Source organism: Symphalangus syndactylus, chromosome 13 (assembly GCF_028878055.3).
Source record: "Symphalangus syndactylus isolate Jambi chromosome 13, NHGRI_mSymSyn1-v2.1_pri, whole genome shotgun sequence".
NCBI classification, from domain to species: Eukaryota; Metazoa; Chordata; class Mammalia; order Primates; family Hylobatidae; genus Symphalangus; species Symphalangus syndactylus.
In genome coordinates, this window is record NC_072435.2 from 30,824,993 (window position 1) to 30,844,468 (window position 19,476).

The following is a 19,476-nucleotide window of genomic DNA, read 5'->3' on the forward strand; positions in this document are numbered from 1 at the left end:
GCTTCAATCTCTTACATAACATCAGGGTTAAGGCCCCAGCTCTTGGGGACTGAAGGTATACGTGGAATTGTGGTTGCAAAGAAACTGGGTGAGCGGGATCCAAAGAAACCAGGCTTAGGGGATAGGAAAATACCAGGCAGCAGGCCTAGAAACACCAGACTGTTTGCCCAGTAGAAACAAAGTGGCATCTCCCTCTGAAGCCACATTCTTCTGACATACTTCTGAGGGATCTTCTGGACCCGACCCTGTGTGAGACATTGCCAGGGACACAGAAGTGATTTCTGGCCCTGTCCTCATGGAGCTTACAGTCCAGTGCAGGAGACAGACATGTCACAAGAGACAGACAACCCAGAGTAGGCAGGGCTGGGATGGGAGACCTGGAGGAAAACCCTGATGCGGTTCCTAACCCAGCCTGAAAGTCAGGGAGGGCTTCCTGGAGGGGCTGGCTTCCCAGCTGAGTCTTCAAATAGGAAAAGATGTCAGCCAGGAGGAGGAAGAAGACAGGGAGAGTGTTTCAGGCAGAGGGAGAGCCAAGCACAGAAGCCCTGGAGTGTGCGAGATTACGGCACATTTTTTGGGCGGGTGCCTGGTGTTGGGCGGGAGGAAGAGGTACCAGGATGAGGCTGGAAATTGGCACATTTCCACACTGCTCCTTGAGGACCACAGTAGGGAGCTTGGGTGGCATTTTGAACACACTGGGGAGCCATGGAGGGTTTTGAATGGGGGAAGCCCCTGGGGCTAGAGAAAACTTGTGGGAGGAAAGTGCAGAGGGTGTGGGTAGAGGCTGTAGAAACTAGCAGGAGAGGCCGGGCGCGGTGGCTCACGCCTGTAATCCCAGCACTTTGGGAGGCTGAGGTGGGCAGATCACTAGGTCAGGAGTTCCAGACCAGCCTGACCAACATGGAGAAACCCCGTCTCTACTAAAAATACAAAATTAGCCGGGCATGGTGGCCTGCGCCTGTAATCCTAGGTACTCAGGAGGCTGAGGCAGGAGAATCACTTGAACCTGGGAGGCAGAGGTTGTGGTGAGCCGAGATAGCACCACTGCACTCCAACCTGGGCAACAAAGCGAAACTCTGCCTAAAAAAAAAAAAAAAAAAAAAACTAGCAGGAGACGGGCCCTGCAGAGGCTCCTTTGAGGTTCATTCCACGAACAATGGGGAGACGGCAAGGGGCTCTTTCGGGCTGTGGGTTTATAGAAACCAGGTGGTTAGATCAGGTGATTAGATCGGGATGGAGGAAGAATAACAACATAATAATAACAGTAATAATAATCCTGATTATGACAACGGTGACCCTATCATGTCTTTTTTTGTTTGTTTTTTTGAGATATGTAGTCTCAGTCTGTCGTCCAGGCTGGAGTGCAGTGGTGTGATCTCGGCTCACTGCAGCCTCCTCAGCCTCCTCCTCCTGGGTTCAAGCGATCCTCCTGCCTCAGCCTCCTGAGTAGCTGGGATTACAGGCACCCACCACCTTGTCTGGCTAAGTTTTGTATTTTTAGTAGAGATGGGGGTTTCACCATGTTGGCCGAGCTGGTCTTGAACTCCTGACCTCAAGTGATCTGCCCACCTCGGCCTTCCAAATTGCTGGATTACAGGTGTGAGCTACTGTGCCCAGCTGAACCTATCATGTCTTGAGTACCAGGCATGGTTGGAAATTTATTTCCTGTGTGAACTCATTTTAATTAATGTATCCTCAGTGTCTGGATCAGAGCTTGGTCACTTTGCACTTTGTCCAGTACGTGCCTTTTGGTTCCTTGCTGTGCAAGCACAGAGCTGCTGGAGGGGTGAGGGAGAAGGGTAGTCCTCATTCCCTTAGGGGATGAGTCGGGTCCCATCTTGCACACAGAGGTGCTTTTGTACTTCCTTTACCTCCCTTCCTACTGTAAGCTCCTTGAAGGCTGGACTTGGCATGGAGCATCTTTGAATTTCCCCCAGGCACCAAAAAAGGCCTTCAGTAATAACAGTCGAAACAATAGTAATAACGCTGGAGGTGTCCGAGACCGTTGACAGCACTTTACGTGAACCAACTCATTCTGTCATCACAAGTTTCCCATGAAGCAGGTCCAATTATTTATCACAGATAGGCACCCAGAAGCCCAGAGAGGTGAGGACACTGATTCAGGATCACACAGTGGATCCAGGGTTGGACACCAGAGAGGTGACTTCAGAGTGACAGGCATAACCACGAGCCTCCCTGTAGAGGGGAGCAGCTGGGGAAGTCAGCTGAGGCCAGAGTCCACAGAATGCCAAGCCTAGGCATGTGGGCCTGGGTTTGAAGGTAGTACAGAACCAAGGAAGGATTTGAAGCAGGGCAGGCAGAAGCCTCAGCGGATGTAGTGATGCAGTAATAGCAGCCGCCTACCTCCCAAAGAGCGTGGCCTCCCTGCTCTGACCTCCGCTGTGTCATACATCAGTTAGGGATGCGTTCAGCAGTGACTGGTCAGGAACTACGTTCGTTCTCATCAGCATCTTTCCAGATGTAATGCGTGCCACACACAAGTGTGGTCATTGATTCTCATTCATTGCTTTATACTAATCAGCTTAGGGTGAGGTAAACAAAACACTGCCTTAGGGCTTTCAGGTTATAAAAGCCACTGCAGGTCTGCTGGGCACGGTGGCTGACACCTGTAATCCCAAAACTTTGGGAGGCCAGGAGTTTAAGACGAGCCTGGCCAACATGGCGAAATCCCATCTCTAGTAAAAATACAAAAAAATCAGCCAGGTGGGGTGGTGCACACCTGTGATTCCAGCTACTCAGTAGACTGAGGCATGAGAATCACTTGAACTCAGGAGGCAGAGGTTACAGTAAGCTGAGGTCACACTACTGCCTCGGTAACGGAGGGAGACTCTGTCTCAAAAAAAAAAAAGTTACTGCAGGTCAAAAGCTGGTCAAATTAGGTCACAATAGGTGATACAGCTCTAAGCATGAGGCATCCTTTACAAAGCTCAGAAAATACATCCGTAACCCAATGCCCCATATCAGGAAAGCCAGGGCTTTCCAGAAACCCTCTGTTTATATCTCATTGGCAGACTGGGTCAGATAGTCACTCACAGGAGGAATTCTGGCAAAACAAGTATTTAGCCAGGGACATGGCAACTGCCAACCACAAGGGATTCTGGGAAAGTGAATACTGTATTTTTATCTGAGGCCATAGCTGTTGCTAGCCTCAAGGGATTCTAGGAAAGTGATTAATTTTGGCTGGGTATATAGCCGTCTAGCTGCAAGGGATTCTGGGAAAGTGAGTACATTTAGTGGAGACTGTGGCTCTGGTTAGCTGCAGTGAATCTGAGGAAGTGAATACTTCTAGCTGTGGACTGGCTTTCAGTAGCTGTGAAGGCTTCTGGGAAAATGAGTAATTTTAGCTAGGGGTATGGCTGTCCCTGGCAGCAAAGGGTCCTGGAGAACTGGATATTTTTAGCTGGGCAGATGTGGCCTCCTCTAGCTTCAAGGGATTCTGGGAAAGTAACTGTTTTTAGCGTTGACTTGGCCACATTTAGGTGCAAACAGTTCCGGGAAAGTATATATTTTTCAGCTGGGCCCATTCATACTCCTAGCTTCAAGGGATTCTGGGAAAGTAATGGGTTTTAGCTGCTGACTTGGCCACATTTAGGTGCAAGCGATTCTGGGAAAGTAAATATTTGTCACCTGGGCCCATTCACACTCCTAGCTTCAAGGGATTATGGGAAAGTAACTGTTTTCAGCTGCTGACATGGTAACAGATGCAAGGGATTCTGGGAAAGTAAATATTTGTCACCTGGGCCCATTCACACTCCTAGTTTCAAGGGATTATGGGAAAGTAACTGTTTTCAGCTGCTGACATGGTAACAGATGCAAGGGATTCTGGGAAAGTAAATATTTGTCACCTGGGCCCATTCACACTCCTAGCTTCAAAGGATGCAGGGAAAGTAACTGTTTTTAGCTGCTGACATGGCCACACTTAGGTGCAAGGGATTCTGGGAAAGTAAATATTTTTTTACCTGGACTCAGTCATGCTCCTAGCTCCAAGGGATTCTGGGGAAATAACTGTTTTTAGCTGCTGACTTAGCCATATTTAGATCCAAAGGATTCTGGGAAAGTAAATATTTTTCACCTGGGCCCATTCATGCTCCTAGCTTCAAGGGATTCTGGGAAAGTAACTGTTTTTAGCAGTTGACTTGGCCACATTTAGGTGCAAGGGATTCTGGGAAAGAAGTTCATTCAGTGGGACTTGCTGTCAGGAAGTTAGACAAAATGGGGCCTCTGTAGGCAAGGAAGGAAGTCCGAGTGTATGCCCCAGCTGGGTCGTGTGCCCACAGGGGACGAGGAAGAGGAGGAGGACGGGTCCCGGGAGGAGCGGCTGCCGTCGTGCTTTGACTACGTGATGCACTTCCTGACGGTGTTCTGGAAGGTGCTCTTTGCCTGTGTGCCCCCCACCGAGTACTGCCACGGCTGGGCCTGCTTTGGCGTCTCCATCCTGGTCATCGGCCTGCTCACCGCCCTCATTGGGGACCTCGCCTCCCACTTCGGCTGCACCGTTGGCCTCAAGGACTCTGTCAATGCTGTTGTCTTCGTGGCCCTGGGCACCTCCATCCCTGGTAACACCCTGGGAGAATTTGGTGGGGTAGGATCTCAGATGAGCCAGGCAGGGGCAACACAGGATCCTGCCGAAATGAGGTGGGTGGAGTCACACAGCGCCCATGTGGTGGGTCTGAGAGAAATACGAAGGGGGGCCTAATAGAAGCTGGGCAGCAGGTCCCCTAGATGCAAGATGTGAATTGAATCCTCCCCAGAAGCACCCAGGTGGAAGGTCCCATAAAACTAAGGTAGCAGGAAATGCTAGAAACCAGACAATGGATTTCATAGAGAGAAGGTGGCAGGGTGGGGAAGAGACAGCTGTGGGGAGAGGGGTTCCTAGGAAGACAGTACGGATGTCAGAGAAGCCAATCAGTGGCTTCCATAGAAACAAGCTGTTGATGCCCCATCCCGCAAGAAACCAGACAGAAGAGTCCATGGAACTATGTTGGGGGACATGACAGAAACCAGGCCAGTGAACCTCAAAGTTGTTTTTTGGGGTTTTTTTTTTTTTTTTGGTGGGGGGACAGAGTCTTGCTCTGTCGCCCAGGCTGGAGTGCAGTGATCTTGTGATCTCGGCTCACTGCAACCTCTGCCTCCCAGGTTCAAGCGATTCTTCTGTCTCAGCCTCCAGAGTAGCTGAGATTACAGGCACGTGCCACCACACCCAGCTAATTTTTACATTTTTAGTAGAGATGGGGTTTCACCATATTGGCCAGGCTAGTCTCGAACTCCTGACCTCGTGATCTGCCCGCCTCGGCCTCCCAAAGTGCTGGGATTACAGGCGTGAGCCACCATGCCCAGCCAAACCTCAAAGTTTGATGAGGGGGCATGTGGGGCCCGGTGGCTCACGCCAGCACTTTGGGAGGCCACGGCGGGGGGCCAAGGCGGGGGTAGGATTGCTTGGGCCCAGAAGTTTGAGACCAGCCTGGGCAACATGGTGAAACCCCATCTCTACAAAATATACAAAAATTAGCTGGACGTAGTGGCGCATGCCTGTGATCCCAGCTGCTCGGGAGGCTGAGGTGGAAGGATCATCTGAGCTGGGGAAGATGAGGCTGCGGTGAGCCATGATCGCACCACTGTAGTCCAGCCTGGGTAACAGAGCAAGACCCTGTCTCAAAACAAAACAAACAAACAAAAAATATAGCCGGGCGTGGTGGCTCACGCCTGTAATCCCAGCACTTTGGGAGACCGAGGCGAGTGAATCACCTGAGATCAGGAGTTTGAGACCAGCCTGGCCAACATGGTGAAACCCCGTCTCTACTAAAAACACAAAAACTTAGCAGGGCGTGGTGGGCGCCTGTAATCCCAGCTACTCAGAGGCTCCAGCAGGAGAATCGCTGGAACCCGAGAGGCGGAAGTTGCAGTGAGCCGAGATCGCGCCACTGCACTCCAGCCTGGGTGACAGATCAAAACTCCGTCTCCGAGGAAAAAAAAAAAATCAGGCAGTGAGTCCCATAGAAGAGAATGAATCCCGCAGAAAGCAGGCGGCGGATCCCATAGAAAGCCGGCAGCGGTTCCAGTGGCGAGCAGGCCTAGAGGTGGTGATGGACTTTGCCTCTTGGGTGGGGGTCAGGGGCCTTGAGCCCACACTGCCCGCAGAAAGCAGGCGACGGGGAAAGGCTGGGAGGGGGCAGGCGGATGCCCGCCCCTGTGGGTGGCGGCGCAAAGCCCCTCCGACCCGTATGTCTCTGCCCCGCAGACACGTTCGCCAGCAAGGTGGCGGCGCTGCAGGACCAGTGCGCCGACGCGTCCATCGGCAACGTGACCGGCTCCAACGCGGTGAACGTGTTCCTGGGCCTGGGCGTCGCCTGGTCGGTGGCCGCCGTGTACTGGGCGGTGCAGGGCCGCCCCTTCGAGGTGCGCACTGGCACGCTGGCCTTCTCCGTCACGCTCTTCACCGTCTTCGCCTTCGTGGGCATTGCCGTGCTGCTGTACCGGCGCCGGCCGCACATCGGCGGCGAGCTGGGCGGCCCGCGCGGACCCAAGCTCGCTACCACCGCGCTCTTCCTGGGCCTCTGGCTCCTGTACATCCTCTTCGCCAGCCTGGAGGCGTACTGCCACATCCGGGGCTTCTAGGGCCTTGCGCAGAGACTCGTCCCCACCGCCCGCCCGGGGCTAGGGACTCGGCTGCACCTGCTCTTGGACCCTGGTCTCCTTTTCCCCCCAGACTCGGCCTCCTATCCTGGGACTCGGCCTCCCTTCTCCGCCCCCTCCCCGGGCTTTGATTGCCTCTGTTCTGTGTCCCCAGTAGCTCAGCCTTCCCTCTTCCTCTCGGGAGCCTCCCCTGTTCCTCCCCTGCGGTGACCCCAACTCCAGCCCATCCTGTTGGTGACCGTCTATACCCCTGGGGAAATTTCCACCCCAGTCTCCTCCCCAGGGAACCACCCCCAGTAACCATCCTGGGGAGTTTAAGGTCTCACTCCCTGGTCACCCAGCCTGGCTTTGCCCCCAAAGTCTCCCTTCCCCTAGTGACCCCCCCCACTTCACCCCATGCCCCAGAGCCTCAGAACCTACCCGCCCTGGGGGACCCTCGAAGGAGGCTGTCAGAGGCCGTCTCAGATCCCAGCCCTTCCCCCCAGCCCTCAGGGAGATCCGCTCAGCCCCGGCGGGGAGGAGCGGGTGGGTGTGTGCGCGAGGAGGCCGCACACCTTTCCAATCCCTCCACTCGGGTTCTTGGGAGGACACTCATTCTCCAGGCTCGGAGACGGGAGGGGAGAAGTTTGGGGTTTCAGTCCCAGAGCTTAGCTGGAGGAGGCACATTTTGAACCTGCAACTTCAGACATTCCAGCGCTCCCACTCGCCCTCCACTACCTCTGAGAGCCCAGCCACGCCTTGGAGGGAGGGGCTTGTGTGTGTATATAGTGTGTTTGGGGGAGGGGGGACGCGGGAGGGTGCATGTCTTGGGAAAAGGGGGTGACAGACAACTTTTGAGAGGGCAGCAGACTCCCTCAGCCATGAGAACCAGCTTTGGGGAGGAGGCCGGGAATCAAAGCGAGTCCAGCTGATCTCCCCTGACAATCTGGAAGGTTCATTTCGCCCTCAGTGCCAGCCAATCCGGGCAGGACCCTCGAAGAGGAGACCGAGGGTCCCAGAGGACCAATGCTACAAGCCAGCAAATGCTGCCACATCTCTGCCTGATGGGGGGTGGGGGTGGGTGGGGGGATGGGACTGGGCCAAGGGATCTGGGTGGGCATTTTTAACTTTGGAGGCCTTCCATCTGTTGGTAGGCCATCTGCATTTTCTTACTGTTGATGTTTCCTGCCCAAAGGACACATTTGGGCACTGCCACCCACTCCTTGGGCCCCTAGGATGACCCAACTACCCCCATAACTTTCTGCTTCCTACAGGTTTTCAGCATTCTATCGTCCTGTTGTGCTCAGCCCCAACATCCCAGACCCGTTACCCACTACCCTTCTCTCCCCCAGCTCATCATCAGTCGCTGTCTCTCTTTTCTGTGATTTCTGTAAAAGTTGCCATAAAACTTTGAAATTCTGCCTGAAAAACAGTCCCGTGGGAAGCTGGGATTCAGGAGGAGGGGGCTAATAAGGTCTCTGAGATTTGGGCAACTGTTAAACCAAGTAATCTGGGTTTTTGCGGCCCGCGGTAGTCTGCGGGACACACCCACATATAGCAGCAGCGCCCGGGTCCAGCCGCCAAGCTCTTCCACTAGCCACGCCCCCATCCGTCAGCCTAGCTCGTCCACTAGCCACACCCCCATCCATCAGTCATGGGCTTCCACTCTCCACGCCCCTCCACTCTCCACGCCCCCATTCGTCAGTCGTGGGTTTCCACTAGCCACGTCCCCATTCATCAGCCAAGCTCCTCCACTTGCTACGCCCGCATCCGCCAATTACGGGTTTCCACTAACCACGCCCCCATTTATCAGCCTAGCTCTTCTACTAATCACACCCCCACTCATCAGTCGTGCTTCAGCCACGCCTTCCTGCTTCAATCAGGGGCTTCCACTAGCCACGCCCCCATGCATGAGTCACACACTGTTTCTCTTTATGGGGCATCCTGGGAACACAAAAGAGACGTTCATTTGCCTGAGCCAAAGAGCTGGGGTTGATGGGGTTTCCTAAATAAAGCAAGTAATTTTCTCAGATCCTACAGGAGGAGGGGTGTGTGTGGGTGTGGGTGTGTGTTGTGCCAAAGGACACAGCCTGTGTAAAGGTGTGCAGAGTTGTGAGATAATGGCTTTTTCAGAGCCCTGGAAATGGTTATCATGAACGAGGTATGGGGTGCGTGGAGAGTGAACTTGAGGAGAAATCATGAGAGACTTTATCAACCACTCTAGGGAGCTTGGAATTTATCCTAAGAGTAAAGGGGAGCTTTGGAAGGGATTTGAGTGGGGGAAGGAGGCAGGCGGTTGATATCACCTGATTTATTTTATCAGACGTTCCTCCTGGCTACTGGGGGGCTGGGAGACCAGGGACAAGGCTGGAGCAGGGACAGGGACAGCAGAGGAGAGGAGAGGGGAGTAGGAGGGTGGGAGGGCGATGGTGAGAAGGGAGTGGTTGAGAGAGAGAATGGATGGGGCTGGGTGAGGGAGTTCAGGGAGTGCATCTGGGCAGAAGAGAGGTGGTATGTTCATTCAAACGGAGTAGCCAGGGAGAGTTGGGTGAAAGGGCTACTGAGGAGTGGGCAGGTTTGGGGAAAACGACGGAAGGTGTAGTACCCCAGGGCTAGCAGCAGAGGGAGCAGTTGCCATACCTGGGCTAGAAGGGGTGAGCAGAGGCACCCGAGGCTGCAGAGATCTGGCTACCTGGGTCTGTAGAGAAGAGTACAGGCATCGCCAATCTGCACTAGGGATGGCAGGGCGCCGGAAGAGTAAGCACCTCGACCTCATTCTGCTCCCACCTGCTAGTCTCCTGCCACTTCCTCCCACCAGCCGCACCCAACCTGAAGTCCAAGGTAAGACAATAGGCCCACGGCATGGTGGCTCACGCCTGTAATCCCAGCACTTTGGGAAGCCAAAGCGGGAGGGTCACTTGAGCCTAGGAATTCAAGACCAGCCTGGACAACATAGCGAGTCCCCATGTCTCCAGAAACTTTAAAAGTTAGCCAAGCGTGGTGGCATGTGCCTGTAGTCCCAGATACTCAGGAGGCTGAGGCAAGAGGATCGCTTGAGCCCAGGAGGTCGAGGCTGCCGTGAGCTATGACTGCACCACTGCTCTCCAGCCTGAGTGACAGAGAAAGACCCTGTCTTCCCCCTACCAAAAAAAAAAAAAAAAAAATCGACCTTTGGCTTTAGGCCTTGATGAGAACAGGTTTGTGGAAGGTGTAGTGGCAGAAGGTGCACTGATCTGCAGTGGGAGGTGGGGAAACTGTGTCAGGGCATGTAGATCACTCTTTGGAGAGTCCCGATGTGAGGAGGGGAGGTTGCTGGAGGAGCAGTAGGGCACTGACTACAGGTGCACAGGAGAGCAAGGGAGGCCTGTGCTAACAGCAGCTGGCAGTGATGGGGACCCCCGCCAAGCATGATTTCCTTAAACCCATCGCCAGTTCTATACATCACCCCATTCCACGGAAGAGGAAACTAAGGCTCAGAGAGGTGAAGCAACATGCCCAAAGTTTCACAGGGAGAAGGGCAAAGATGGGACAGGACGAGGTCCACAATGTAGAATGGGACAAGGGACACCTTCAACTTTTTTTTTTTTTAGATGGAGTTTCGCTCCTTTTGCCTAGGCTGGAGTGCGATGGCACAATCTCGGCTCACTGCAACCTCCACCTCCCGGGTTCAAACGATTCTCCTGCCTCAGCCTCCCAAGTAGCTGGGATTACAGGCGCCCGCCACCACACCTGGCCAATTGTATTTTTAGTAGAGACGAGTTTTACCACGTTGCCCAGGCTGTTCTCGAACTCCTTTGAACTCCTTACCTCGGGTGATCCACCCACCTCGGCCTCCCAAACTGCTGGGATTACAGGTGTGAACCATCGTGCCAGGTCTGGGACACCTTCATCTTAACAAATGCAAACAAAGAAAGGGGGTGTAGAGTCTGGACGCAGGAAGATGAGTAAGGTCTCAGCTTCAAAGAGGGACACATTGAGAGCCTGGGGCTTGGAAAACATGAGGACTTTCACACCTGTCCCGTCACCTCACCCCGAAGGTCATGGTTCTCACCTGGATGCAAAGAGCTCCATGGGGTCAGCTTGGGAGTGATTGACATTGTCCTGGGAGGCAGCATAGTGTAGCGGCTGACCTTCTCTGTGCCTCAGTTCCCTCATCTGGAAAATGAGTGACAATGATGCTAACAGTACCTATGTCACAGGGTTGTCGTGAGGATTGAATGTATATTAGCCTCACAGGCTGGGTGTGGTGGGTCATGCCTGTTATCCCAGCACTTTGGGAGGCCAAGGCGGGAGGATTGTTTGAGCCCAGAAGTTTGAGACCAGCCTGGGCAACACAGTGAGACCCCATCTCCACTAAAAATAAAAATTATCTAGGCATCGTGGTGCACACCTGTAGTCCTAGCTGCTCCAGAGCCTGGGCTGGGAGGATCACTTGAGCCCAGAAGGTTGAGGCTGCAGTGAGTCACAATCATGCCACTGCACTGCAGCCTAGGTGACAGAGTTAGACCCTGTCTCAAAAAACAAACAAATGAACAAAACCCAAGCAAAACCCAAAAGTCATCTGGAGGCAGAACTCCTTCTTCCTGGAGGGACCTCAGTCTTAAGGCCTTCAACTGATTGGATAAGGCCCACCCACACAATCTGCTTCACTTAAAGTCAACCGATATTAAATGTTAATCTCATTTTTTTTTTTTTGAGACGGAGTCTTGCTCTGTCGCCCAGGCTGGTGTGCAGTGGCGTGATCTCGGCTCACTGCAGGCTCTGCCTCCTGGGTTCACGCCATTCTCCTGGCTCAGCCTCCCGAGTAGCTGGGACTGCGGGCGCCCACCACCACGCCCGGCTAATTTTTTGTATTTTTAGTAGAGACCGGGTTTCACCACATTAGCCGGGATGGTCTCGAACTCCTGACCTTGTGATCCACCCACCTTGGCCTCCCAAAGTGAGCCACCACGCCCGGCTGTTAATCTCATTTTTAAAATGCCTTTACAATGGCTAGGCGTGGTAGCTCATACCTGTAGTCCCAGATATTCAGGAGGCTGAGGTGGGAGAATTGCTTGAACCCAAGAGGCAGAGGTTGCAGTGCGCCAAGATTGCACCACCGCACTCCAGCCCGGGCAACAGAGCAAGACCCTGTCTCAAACACACACACACACACACACACACACACACACCCCTTCACAGCAACATCTAGGCTGATGCCTGAACTTGAGGGCAGCACAGCCTAGCCACGTGGACACATATGATTCACCACCACAAGAGGTCCCTCTTTTCCCTTTGCTTCCTGTCTGCCCATCCATCATGTCCCCGCTGGCCACCATCTTAGGCTGAGCACCAATAGAAGCCAGCCCATAGCAAGGATGGGAGGGAAATAGTTTATTTGCGAGGTGATCCCGGGAGGCACTGGAGGGAGATGGGAAAGAAAACCATTAAAGATGGTGTTGAAGGCTGGGCACGGTGGCTCATGCCTGTAATCCCAGCACTTTGGGAGGCCAAGGTGGGCAGATCACCTGAGGTCAGGAGTTCAAGACCAGCCTGGCCAACGTGGTGAAACTCCGTGTCTACTGAAAATACAAAAATTAGCCAGGCACGGTGACAGGCGTCTATAATCCCAACTACTCGGGAGGCTGAGGCAGGAGGATCACTTGAACCCAGGAGGCAGAGTCTGCAGTGAGCCGAGATCACACCACTGCACTCCAGCCTGGGTGACAGAGCGGGACTCCATCATAAGTAAATAAATAAATAAATAAATAAATAAATAAGGCAGTGTTGAATGAGCAGGTCACCCTGTGGACAGTGAGGTCTCCATCCTTCTGGGGACCTCTCAGGGAACTCTGGAGTTGCCCCACCTGAAGACTTGGGGTTCTGTATCCACTAACTCCTATCTGATGGTGGCCCAGGACTCCTTTAGGGGTGCTGACTTCCAGCGCTTCCCACGCTGGTCTGGAAAGCATTCAGGGAAGGGTCGCAGGTGCTAGTGTGAGAGATGCTGTTGGGTCCTAGGTGGTATGAGTGGGTCAGAGACAGCCTCTGCTATGATTACTTCCCAGAACAGGGGTCTCACTACCTCCCTCTTCCAGTAAGGCAATGCGTGGCCACCAGCACAGCACTGACTGTGCCCAGGTTGCCCTCTCTCCTGGCCTGATGCCCCCAGCTCCCTCCTCGGCCTCTCCCAGGGAATCGGGAAGGGCTGGTGCCTGGCACCTCCTCCACGTTCTGCCTCTCCCTGAGGACTGAAATCAGACACTAGGGAGGACTTCCAGGCACACATGGCCAAGGGAAAGAGGGATGGGGCTCCAGGCTTCAGTGCCTCCCAAGGTACCTCCTCCCTCTCTCCTCGCCACATTTGCCTCCCGTTCCCTGCCTGCTCCCTGCAATTCTCTCCCTGGGAAGTGCAGGGAAGGGAATGTCATGGGTGGTGGATTGAAAGGGGTGGGTGGGGTCAGTAGAGGGGGAACACCGACGGTGGAGGGGGTGGAGAAGGGGCACAAAAAGAGGAGGGGAAGTTGGAGAGGGAGCAGAGAGCCAAGAACAAAACACAGGGGCCGGAGAGGCAGCAGAGACAGAGATACAGACAGGATGCAGAGAAGATGCAGACGGAGGTAGCCTAGAGACTCAGAACACAGCGCCAGGGAGGGGAGCGAGGTGGGGAGCAGGGGGGGGCGGGGGTCCCAGGGCGCCAGGGCAAGGCTCTCACCCCGTTCCCAGCACACAAAGCCAGTGAGGCCAACGCTGAGGGTACTCTCAGAGACCAGAGATTAAAAAGGCACGGCTGGGCCGGCCGACAGAGCCCGTGGCAGACAGAGGGACATGGAGAGACGGGGAGAGAGACACACAGAGACAGAGGGAGAGACCGAGAGAGATGGAGAGACACAGAGAGATGGAGAGACAGAGAGAGAGAGACAGAGAGAAATGGAGAGACAGAGAGATGGTGAGACAGAGAGAAATGGAGACAGCAAGAGCGAGAGACAGAGACAGATGGAGAGAGAGGGAGAGACAGAGAGAGATGGAGAGGGAGAGACAGAGAAATGGAGAGAGAGGGAGAGACAGAGATGGAGAGACAGAGAGAGGGAGAGACCGAGAGAGATGGAGAGACACAGAGAGATGGAGAGACAGAGAGAGAGAGACAGAGAGAAATGGAGAGACAGAGGGAGAGACAGAGAGATGGAGAGAGACAGAGAGATGGAGAGACAGAGGGAGAGACAGAGAGATGGAGAGAGACAGAGAGATGGAGAGACAGAGAGACAGGGACAGAGAGAGACAGAGCCAGAGATGGAAAGAGACTCAGTGAGAGAGACAGAGAGAGAAGGAGAGAAGGAGAGAGGTTGAGGAAAAGGAGGATGAGGAGGAGGACGGACCGGAGACCGGAACCAGAGGCACAGCGAGAAACTGGCAGAGGAAAGCAGATTCCAACAAAAAAGATGGAGAGGGCGAGGAGAGATAGAAAGGGAAGGAAAAGGGGGAGAAAGGGGTCTCGGTGGGAGCCGCAGCCTGTGCCCCACCCCCCGCCCGGGCCAGGCCGGGTCCTTCCCGCCACCGTTGAGCCGTGGCTAATGGTATGATTGCTTGGTGGGGCGGGAGGGGAAGGGGGCGGCAGGCATTTGTCAGGGCCGGTGACAAATGAGCCACAGGAGTCTGGGCTCGGGTGATGGATGGCTTGGCCGGCGGGCGGAGGGGTGGGTGCGGGGGTGGGGGCCCCCACCAAGATAAATGTTTCCTTCTCCTGGAGCTGGGCCAGGCAGCGGGAGGATGGGGAGGGGGCGATGTATTTATGAAGGGCCCGGGTGGAGGAGAGGGGGGAGAGCCAGGGAGACAGAAGCCCAGAGAGGATACGGTGGGGGGGACCCAGCCGGCACAGGGAGGTGGAGAGAGGGAGAGGAAAGAGGGAGAAGAGACAGAGGCCCCTGGAGAGAGAGACCGAGAAAGATGAAGAGAAAGAGAGATAAGAAAGATGAGACAGAGAAGACATCCAGAGAAAGAGACACAGAGATGTAAGAAAAAAAAAAGACACCCAGGAGACAGACAGACAGACACAGCCCAGGCGACAGACAAACAGACACAGCCCAGGCGGAGATGGAGACAGACACAGCCCAGGCGGAGATGGAGACAGAGATGGCCTGTGTTTTAGGGTCCCTTCTTCCCCAACCCTTCTGAGCAGAGACACAGATTCTCAGAGAGAGCCTGGAACGAGGAGGAGGAACCAAACCTGGACCCCCAGAAGGAGAGAGAGAGACACAGAGCGGCTGATAAAGAGGGGAAACCAAGGCAGGAGGCTAGCAGGCCCGAGAGAGAGGACAGGAGGAACCCAAGGTGGACCCTCGCTCATTCAGTCTGCTCCTGCAGGCTTTCAAAGGGGATCCTGGGGACCGTTGCGGATCCCCAGGGGATGTGGCTGCCTGGTGGGCGTAGCCCCAGTGGTCGGTGCTCAGGTTGGGGCACTGAGGACCCGCGAGGTCCCCCAGATCTACTCATAGAGGGCTCCACGCTTCCCGTCTGTAAAACAGGTGCAGGACAGGGCTAGGGGGCGGAGACCCCTGCAGGCTGGGAGCTGGGGTCACTCTGACGCCACCCAGGGCGCCACTCAGCCAGGCAGGGAAGACGCTTCCAGACACTTTCACAGAGAGGCCCAAGCACACCCTCGAAGAGCCACCGACGGAGGCAGCCGCGACGCAGTGACACAGGGACCCCCCCTCCAGCACCAGGCCTGGCCGCCACCTGCTCCCTCCCCCTGGGAACACAAGGGTCCCAGGACTATTTAAGGGAGACAGCCAGGAAGAGGAGTGTGTGTGTGTGTGTGTGTGTGTGTGTGTGTGTGTGTGTGTGTGTAAAATAGAAAGAGAGACACGGACAGACAGACAGACAGACGGAGGGACAGAGGGAAAGACTGGAGGAAGGGCCTAAGAAAGCCGGGGCCTCCCCGCTGCTCCCTCCGCCCCCCGCCGGCATCCTCCCCCAATCAGTTTCTCTCCCAGACACTTATTTCTCCCTTCCCAACATCTCGTCTCTTTCTTTAATTAAAAAGAGTTATGCTTCAGAGTCCAAGCCCCCTGCTCTTGTTTTGGGGGTGGCAGGGACGACTCTGGGGTCTCTATTGGAGCTCCTGTCCCCCACTCCCTCCCCCTCCTGTCTGTCTCGCTCTGTCTGCACCTCTCTCTCTCTCTCCTCCCACCCCCGTCTGTCTCTGTCTCTCTCTCTCTGTTTGCCTTTCTCTGAATCACACCCCGTCGTTGCAGTTACCTCCCTCCCCAACCCAGTTAAGCCCCGTCCCCATCCCAGGTGCCCCTCCCTCCCTTCCTGCTCTGTCCACGCCCCCCACCACTGGCCGTCAGATGAGGCCACACCTGCTCCTCTAGGTTTCAGAATCAGCCTGGGCTAAGGGGACCTTAGCATGCACCACACCCCCAAAAGCAAATAGAGCCAGGGACTCCTAACTCTTGCATCCCTCACCCCAAGTCTTGGCTGAGGGTGAGGTGGGGGTGGAGCAGACCAAAGGGCTTTGTGTCTTTAATTAAAAAGTGATTTAAATTAATTTTCTGCTCCAAAACCCCTATCTGGGGTGTGCCGGCCTTGATGAAAGGAAAGGCCTCCAGACCCCTTCCCCTCGGACTGCCTTAAACGGCCAGCCTCACCACAGGACAGCCACGGGGGCAGAGCCCGCCGGCATGGGGACCCCCAGACTCAGCCAAGACCCTGAGTCCTGGCACCCTCTAGCTTAACAACCCCACCCCCCGGCCCCCAGCGCATTGCCCATCCTGCAGAGGGGGAATCGAGGCTCAGAGAGGGGAGAGCCTACGGTGGGACCAGACTCCAGATTCCCAGGTGACCCCTGGAGATGGCCAGGGAGGGGGTCCGTGGTGTGTCCAGGGGCTCGGAGAACAGAGAGCCAGAAAGAGAAAGGACGGGAGAAGGGGAAAGAGAGAGACAAGGAGACAGAGACTGGGAGAGAGGGAGACTGAGAAACCTGGAGCAGGAACCCCAGCCCTGGGTAGGAGAGGAGGGGCCTGGGGGCACCAGGGCCGCGGTCTCTTCCTCTCCTCCCTCCACAGCCTGCCCCTCCCCCCACAGCCTGCCCCTCCCCCCACTCCCACCAGAAGTGCCGCTGCTGCCCTCACCCCAATCCCTCATGCTGTAGCCCTTCACCGCTCACCCTGGCTCATCCCCTATCCCGCTCCTTGGTGGTTCTGTTTAATTTCCACAAGTCAGGAGGGCGGAGAAGCAGGTGGCAGCAGAGGTAGCGCTGTTGATGAACGTCCTGAACTTCCTCCTTAGAGGGCTGCCTCCAGCCCTCTCTCAGGGTCTCTATTTCCCTCTGTCTCTGGGTCTCTATCCCTCTCTCTCTGGGTCTGTCACCCTCTCTCTAGGTCTGTCCCCCTCTCTCTCTGGATCTGTCCCCCTCTGTCTCTACATCTCTGTACCCCCACCCCCACCAGGGTCCTTGTCCTCCCCTCCCCGCATCCCTGTCCCCTTGTCTCTGGATCTCTGTCCCATTTTTCTTTGGCACTATTCCTCTGGGGTGACGTTTCAGGATTTTGTGGGGGTCAAATATCCCTCTGTGGGAATGGGATAAAAACTATGGGCCACTTCCCCGGGGGAAAAACACAGAAGCACCCAGTCCACAATTTCCCAGGGAACTTTCCCCTGGGTTCACAGGTCTCCTGACAGCCACCTGTACACCCCCGCGGGAAGCTGAAGACACCAGGGACTAAAGACCCCAGTGTAAAGATGCCATGGCGAGAATGAATCCAAGGGTCTCCCCCAGCCCCCTCGCCCCCTCCCTCGATAGCCTCTTAGATGCTTTCCGGACACACCAAGCACCTTCTGCTCCCCCGACCTTTCCAGTCTTTGCACCTGCGATTCCCCTTGCCTGGAATGCCCTTCCCTGGTGTGTGCACAGCTCAGACGTCCCCTCCTCTGAGGGCTGTCCCTGTCCAGCCTACAGAAGCCGCCCTCCCGCCACCGTTCTTACACAGCTTTGTTTCGGAGCACGGGCCATCTCCAGGCACTAGTTAATATTTATGCATCCATTTACTGGACTACCCTCCCTTCCCTACCCCATCCCCAGGGAAAAGTGAGAGCCATAAGACCAAGAAGTTTGCCTTTTGTTCCCTGCTAGTCCCCAGAACAGCACCTGGCACGTAGTAGGTGCTCAAGAAGTTGCTGTTGCATGAATCTTTTTCTTGATCTCAGAACGCCAGGTTGAAAGCTCGCCTTAGGAATCCGATGAAAGCCGCGGACCTGCCCTCCAACACCTTGAGTGGGGGCCCAGGGTTTACCCCACAGACTGCAGGTTCCACGGACTCCCTGAGAGCAGCTGCGGGGCCGCAGGCTCCAGACCGGGGCCCAAGACGGCAGAGGGGGCTCCAGTAGCCACCACATCCAGAGACAGAAACAACACGCGCAGTCACTCCTACACAGCACACACCACACAGGTACACACACACAGCACACACAAAAAACACACACAGCACACACCACACAGGTATGCGCACACAGAGGTATACACACACACAACACAGGTACACACACACAGGTACTCACACACACAACACAGGCACGCACACACACACAAAACACACACCACACACCACACAAAACATACACCACAGTCCACACATGCACACACCACACACACAAAACAAGCACACCACACATACAAAACACACACGACACACACACATGCACACACCACATACACACGACACACCACACATGCACATCACACACCACACAGACACACACACCACACACAAAAAAAAACACAAAATACACCACACACAAACACCACACACAGGCACATACCACACACAATGCACACACACATGCAAGCACACACCACACACACACACACACACACACACACGACATGCACACACACACATAGGCGCAGGCACAGGGGCCCCTGTCTCCCAGAGGAGGGAGGGAAAGGGGTGAGGGCAAGAAGGGAAGCTAAAATCTAAGCGCTGGCTTCCTTCCGGCCTCCTGTCCTCTCCTCTGATTCTGTCCCATAAGGGAGAGGTGGGGAAAGGGAGAAAGAGAGAAACAGAGAGAGAGACGTGAGGGGGAGAGAAACAGAGCGAGTGGGAGTTGGGGGGGAGAGAAACAGAGGGAGAGAGAGGTGGGGGAGAGAGAGAAACGGAGAGAGATGGAGGAGAGGGAGAGACACAGAAACAGAGATGGGGAGAGGGGGGTAGAGGTGGGAGGAGGGAGAAACAAAGAGAGAAAAACAGAGAGGTGAGAGGGAGGAGAGAGACAGAGGGAGAGAGGTGGGGGGAGAGAAACAGAGAAAATGGGAGGTAGAGGGAGAGAGGAGAGAAACAGAGGGAGAGAGAGAGGTGGGGGGAGAGACAGGAGAGAGAGGTAAGCGGGGAGGGAGAGAAACGGAGAGAGGTTGGGGGTTGAAGGAGAGACGGAAACGGGGAGAGAGGCGGGAAGAGGTGGGAGGAGAAACAGAAAAAACAGAGAAAATGAGAAAGAAAAGAGACAGGGTGGGGGGAGAGAGAGACAGAGAAGAGGAGAGAGAGGAGGGGGTGAGAGAGACAGAGACGGAGGCGGGTGGCTGCCGGCAGGGGGAGAGGGAGACCCCGAGCGGGGTGGGGGAGAGCGACCCGGAGCGAGCGCGGCGGGAGGGGCGGGGACCGAGGAGGACGAGTCTCAGGGAGACTCCGATACAAAAGCCGCCGGGAGAGGCCGCGGGCCCGAGCGGGGCGGGGCGCGGATGGGGAGGCGAGGGGAGGGAAGGGGAGGAGAGGGGGAGGAGAGGAGGGGAGGGGGAGGGAAGGGGAGGGGAGGGGGAGGGAAGGGGAGGGGAGGGGGAGGAGGGGAGGGGAGGGGGAGGAGGGGAGGGGG

The 19,476-nt window shown here is 55.4% G+C and overlaps 1 protein-coding gene across 2 annotated transcripts in view; it reads left to right on the forward strand.

Annotated features, from left to right (window-relative positions):
• Nucleotides 1-6,764, forward strand: part of SLC8A2 (solute carrier family 8 member A2) — a 43,189-nt gene extending 36,425 nt beyond the window's left edge. For both annotated transcript variants that reach the window (XM_055236659.2, XM_055236658.2), the window contains 2 exons: nucleotides 4,299-4,577; nucleotides 6,260-6,764. In XM_055236659.2, coding sequence (XP_055092634.1) covers nucleotides 4,299-4,577; nucleotides 6,260-6,636 — 656 coding nt within the window. In that variant the 3' untranslated portion in view covers nucleotides 6,637-6,764. The remainder of the gene's footprint in view (nucleotides 1-4,298; nucleotides 4,578-6,259) is intronic.
• The last annotated feature ends 12,712 nt before the right edge of the window (nucleotides 6,765-19,476 follow it).